The sequence below is a fragment of the Sturnus vulgaris genome, chromosome 1, assembly GCF_052056855.1.
Source record: "Sturnus vulgaris isolate bStuVul1 chromosome 1, bStuVul1.hap1, whole genome shotgun sequence".
In the NCBI taxonomy this organism is placed as follows: Eukaryota; Metazoa; Chordata; class Aves; order Passeriformes; family Sturnidae; genus Sturnus; species Sturnus vulgaris.
The window spans coordinates 137,895,882-137,901,881 of NC_142243.1; the positions used below are offsets into that span (position 1 = coordinate 137,895,882).

Consider the following 6,000-nt stretch of genomic DNA (forward strand, 5'->3'; position numbering starts at 1 on the left):
CATAAACTGTGAGTGACCATGTCTCTGTATAATCTAGACATCTGTGTTCCTTGAAAGACATAGATCTGAGATTGTGGTGAATTTCCAGTAAGACTCTTTAGTTATTTCTTAGAAGAGAGGCTAAACCTCAGGCCTTTCCCTTTCTTTTTAGTCACAAACCAGTCTATTCCATTATTTTTGCTCTCTTTCCTATCCTGTCAGTCTTTATTTTTTATACAGATTATCACAAGTTATAACACCTTCTGCAGTAGGAATGAAACATTCCTTTTCCAAATGCCTTCTAATCTTTGGAAGCCCTGTGTTTGCTTCAACTGCTGTCACTTTTCACTGGAATGCAGAGCCCTGACTGAAATGCAAAGTCCCATGGAGACTGCTGTCACTGTAGCACACGATGGGGAAGCATGTGAAGCAGCATCTCATGTCAGTGGAGGAGCTAAAGCCTCATGAGGAAAGAGTGCCTGATGGGAAACAAGTGCTGACTAAAGTGCTGTGTATCTCCTTGGCTCCCTCTGAAGCCAAGAGCAGGTCAAATTTCAAATGTCACTCACAACTTGGGGGATCACTGATGCTAGGGAAGAAGGGAGGACCTCTAGGTACAACAGTGTGACTGCCCACAGAGTGAGCTACAATATTCTTACAGTTTTGTATTGTCCAACTACCACACACCTACTTCACCTGACTGAGGTGTATGTGTACGTGTAGGCAGAACAAATACTCATTTTAAATTCTGAATATCATCCCTATCAATTTTTTCAGTTTTTATTGTCTAAAAGGTAAGTAGAGTCCGTGTTGTTGGAGTAGAGAAATTTGGTCTTATCTCTTTTAAAGCATTTTCAATTTCAAAATGCCATGAAACATGTTTGTTTTGTTTAATCGGTGATTGTAAGATGTCTTTGAATGTACTGTTCTTGATAAAGTGGTAGTGATTTCATGAGGAAAAGGTGTCAGAGAAGTAGTTGCCAACGGCCATTATATGTGAAAGATAAAATGTCAGTGAAGCCATGTCTTACTGCTCCTTCTTCCTTCACAAGGAACAGAGCTCATCAGTCCTTTCTGATGAGGATAGATCTGTACCCTCTTCCCTCACTACAGCCAACCCATGCAAGCACAGAACTGAGCATCAATAATACTCAAAATGCTATTTCTGCTTTGTCTGTGCATTTCAGGCACAGTGAGGGCTGTACCTCAAGCTACATCATAACCTTGAAGCTCTTGACCTTAGTGTGCTTTCTCTGCATTCAAAATTTCCAGTGATTTGGTATGGGGAACATTATGTGTCCCTTTAGTTGTAACTGTAATTTCTGAGACTTTTTAATTTAGAATAAGACCAGTCTATTTTTATCCTTTCCCTTGTTCTTTCTCTCCCTGCAGCTTTGATGAATGCATGCAAATACTAGGGCTCTCCAAAGCAGAGCAAAATCTGGGAATAACCTAGCAGTTTGAGAAAAAAACAATTCAAGTATTTGCAGGGTGACTAATACCATCTCATTAGAAGAAAATTAGTAATTTTCACTGTATTTGTACCTTCTGTGCAGCTGATTCCCAGTATTCTTCATGAGGGACGAAATGGTCACTTTATTTTGTATTTTGCTTGTCTTTTCTGTAGGAGTGAAAATGGAAGAATTTCTCCCACCCGGTGCTAGTCTGAAATGCACAGTTTGTACTTATACTGCAGACTCAGTGATTAACTTTCATCAGCACCTGTTCTCGCATCTTACTCAAGCTGCCTTTAGATGCAATCACTGCCATTTTGGCTTCCAAACTCAGAGGGAGCTACTGCAGCACCAAGAGTTACATGTCTCTGGCAACAAAATTCAGAGAGAAAGTGACATTGAACACTCTCCAAGTGGAAATGAAGAAGGTTTACAGCCAGCAACAGACCTGTTGAGCAGAAATGATGTTCCCCAGAGCCAAAAGACCATGCAGACTAAAGATGCAAGTTCTGATACAGAACTTGATAAATGTGAAAAAAAGGCTCCACTTTTCCTTCCAAACCAGAGGCCAGAAACCCAGCCTGCCACAAATAAGCAGAGTTTTTCATATACCAAAATAAAATCCGAACCATCCAGTCCAAGACTTGCTTCATCTCCAGTTCAGCCTAATATTGGTCCTTCTTTCCCAATGGGACCTTTTCTTTCCCAGTTTGCTTTTCCCCAAGACATCACTGTGGTTCCTCAGGCTTCAGAGATATTAGCCAAAATGTCAGAACTGGTCCATCGAAGGCTGAGGCATGGAAGTAGCAATTATCCACCTGTAATTTACAGTCCTTTGATGCCTAAAGGGGCTACGTGTTTTGAATGCAACATAACATTCAATAATTTGGACAACTATTTGGTACACAAAAAGCATTACTGCAGCAGCCGATGGCAGCAGATGGCAAAGTCACCAGATTTTTCCAGTGTTCCAGAAAAAATGCCTGAAGCTGTAAGTCCCAGTAATGGTCAAAGCTCTATAAACATCCTGAATCCAGCTCCTCACACATCAGATCCAGAAAATCAACTTCTGCAGACATCTTGCTTAAACTCTTCCAATGTTTTAGATTTGATTGGGCCAAACAATAAAAGTCATGAAAAAGACTTTACTGCACAGCCTAAGAAGTTGTCAGCTGCAAGCAATGGTGATGAGAAGATAAATGGAAAACCTTCTGATGTGAAGAATCCCAATGCTCCCTTAGTAGAGGGGGAGAGTGACCCTAACAAGACCACGTGTGAAGCTTGCAATATTACTTTCAGCAGACATGAGACCTACATGGTCCACAAGCAGTATTACTGTGCCACTCGCCACGATCCCCCGCTGAAGAGGTCTGCTTCCAACAAAGTGCCTGCCATGCAGAGAACAATGCGTACTCGGAAGCGAAGGAAGATGTATGAGATGTGCTTACCAGAGCAAGAGCAGAGGCCACCACTAGTTCAACAGCGATTTCTAGAAGTTGCTAATCTTGGCAATCCTTGTACATCTACTCAAGAGTCAACAGAGGGCCTTGGAGAATGTTACCACCCACGATGTGATATTTTTCCAGGAATAGTCTCGAAGCATCTGGAAACGTCACTGTCTATTAACAAGTGTGTTCCAGTTTCAAAGTGTGATACTGCCCACTCCGCCGTGTCTTGCTTGGAGATGGATGTGCCAATAGATCTCAGTAAAAAATGCTTACCCCCATCAGAGAGGACGTCCACTTCTCCCAAAAGGCTGCTGGACTACCATGAATGCACCGTATGCAAGATCAGTTTCAACAAGGTAGAAAACTACTTGGCTCACAAGCAGAATTTTTGTCCTGTCACTGCTCATCAGCGTAGTGACCTGGGACAACTCGACAGTAAGGTGTTTCAAAACCCAGAAAGTGAAAGAAACAGCCCAGATGTCAGTTATGAGAGAAGCATCATCAAATGTGAGAAAAACGGAAACTCGAAACAGTCCTCTCCTAATGGAAACTTATTTTCCACACACTTAGCAACACTTCAAGGACTGAAAGTCTTTAGTGAAGCGGCCCAGCTTATTGCTACAAAAGAAGAAAACAAACATTTGTTTCTTCCACAATGCCTTTACCCTGGAGCAATAAAGAAAGCTAAAGGAGCAGATCAGCTTTCTCCATATTATGGAATAAAGCCAAGTGATTACATTTCTGGTTCTCTCGTCATTCATAATACTGATTTAGATCAAAGCACAAATACAGAAAGTGAATCTCCTAAAGGCCAGGCGCCTTCGAATGGATGTGCTGTGCAGAAGAAAGAATCTCTTCCACTACTGCCGAAAAACCGAGGCATGGTAATAGTTAATGGGGGACTAAAACAGGAGGAAAGACCTGCTGCTAACCCACAGCAAGAGAACATTTCCCAGAATCCTCCACATGAAGATGGGCACAAGTCTCCTTCTTGGATCTCTGAGAATCCCTTAGCTACAAATGAAAACGTCTCTCCAGCAATTCCTACAGCAGAGGAACAGTTGTCTAGTATAGCTAAAGGTGTGAATGGCTCTACCCAGGCTCCAACCAGTGGAAAGTATTGCCGACTGTGTGACATCCAGTTCAACAATCTCTCAAACTTTATAACTCATAAGAAGTTTTATTGCTCTTCACATGCAGCAGAACATGTCAAATGAAACGATCAGTCACCTTTGGTACATGTGTTTAGCATATTGTTCCATACAGTTTAAAGAAAGCTGTTTGAATTACATCTGGACAATCAGGAGATTTCACTATTGCTGAGTTGAAGACTTAAAGGTGTAATTTCATTACAGTCCATTAGTAAAGTGTATTATTGGTGCCATTTTCAAAAATATTAATTTATTTTACCAGCAGTATTCATAGCTGTAGTTATGTTATTTTTTATTTAAAAACTTTATATTAAAGTCATTTGTAATGTTATTGTATAGTTATTGTGTAGCACATATGGTTTGCCCTGTATAGTAGATTTTAAAGAAATAGTCGCAAACAATACAGAAAAGCATTTTAGAAATAGCTTCAAAAGCACTTGTGTATCCTGATTTTTTTTTCTTATATGCTGTTGCAGATATATGTATATGCTAAAATATAACTTGCAAAGAAGTTTCAACTATGCTGTAAAGTTCGCCTTAAAATTTCAATTTTTTTGAACAATTGGGCTCAGTTTGCACTTTATATTTTAGCACATACAGTACCTTAGTCATTAGGCTTTGCATTTGTATGTAGCAGTATGTTTCTGTCCACTTTCTTAATCTGAAACGTACGTTAAATGAAGATGGCATTTTCTTTCTTGTATAGTACTTGTATTTTCTTTCGCTGATGCATCTCTGTCTCAATTTTTAAACCTTTGCTGTTAAATGCAATACTTTATAAAGAATGAACAAAATTACTGGAAGCAGTATTGTAAGAAATGAGGTCATATCAATCAGTTTTATCTTTTGAAAGGCACAGTCTAAAACAAAACCCTAAACTCAATGCTGCAAGTATGAATCTAATTCATATATAAGATATATTTAAATATAAGAGTAGCAATACTGCAACTGGTGATCACAAAGATAATGTTCTACTTCTGATAGAAATAATTTCTCAACAAATGTTGTTACTATGCATGTATATGGATGGAATAAAATTCCAGATAATTGGAGAAGTTTGGCAGTAATTTCTTTAATTTTTTTTTAATTTTGTTTTTCAAGGTGGGTTTAGATCTCACAAACTGTGAAGAAGTTCTTAAGAACAAGCTTCCATTGCCTTCTCTTCAGTGGAAGCAAAGTGTTCAAAGAGACAATGAGTATAAAGGATGCCTCCACTTCCAGGGAGTTCCTGCTGACAGGTCACAGTGCAACTGGAGACTGCCTAGGGAACAGAAACTTAAAATGTGAGGGTCTGAAACCAGGAAGGCTGTTCTCTCTACTGGTGCCAAGGAAACAAGCACATACTTCCCATAAATCTCCATATGTCAAATTCAGTGGAACAATCTCCTTGCTAAAACCTCTGGTATGATTCTTCATGTTTTCAGTGTTCCTATGTAAAAAACAAAATCATTCATTTAAGAGAACAGCAGTTTGCTCCACTAATTCAGTATAGAAATATTAGTCAATAATTTATGATATATTAAAAGCTAACCAATGCACAATTAGTACTCTTCACTTGCAGTTGTTCAGTCTCCTGTCCACTGTTTTCATTAAAAAAAACGGAGATTATGAAAGTGATCTATTGATGCACTTTCATCCTACAAATTTGAAAGCAAAACCATGATCTGAATAGTTACATAAACAGTTCTATTTTAGTTCCTATATCAGCCAAAGAAACAACTCGGAACAAACTACATAAAAGGATGGTATTTCAGTGGAGCAGCCAGTCGTAGTCTGGCATAAGAGCATACAATGCCACTGGCTTTCAGCAACTCCATTTCTGTGTAGTTTGGAACTGAAACTGTGCCTTCTTTTTATTTGTAAGTGTAGCTGCATGTAACCCAATAGCAAAAATAATAAACACTTCAAAACTATAGTTAACAATTCTGCTGGTTAGCTGAGCTTTAAATACAGGTCAAGAGTGCTTAA

At 39.1% G+C, this 6,000-nt stretch overlaps 1 protein-coding gene across 2 annotated transcripts in view; it reads left to right on the forward strand.

Annotated features, from left to right (window-relative positions):
- The window catches only part of ZFPM2 (zinc finger protein, FOG family member 2), a 305,920-nt gene extending 300,833 nt beyond the window's left edge, over positions 1–5,087 (forward strand). For both annotated transcript variants that reach the window (XM_014879306.2, XM_014879308.2), the window contains one exon: positions 1,607–5,087. In XM_014879306.2, the coding sequence (XP_014734792.1) occupies positions 1,607–4,098 (2,492 nt within the window). In that variant the 3' untranslated portion in view covers positions 4,099–5,087. The remainder of the gene's footprint in view (positions 1–1,606) is intronic.
- Positions 5,088–6,000: the final 913 nt, after the last annotated feature.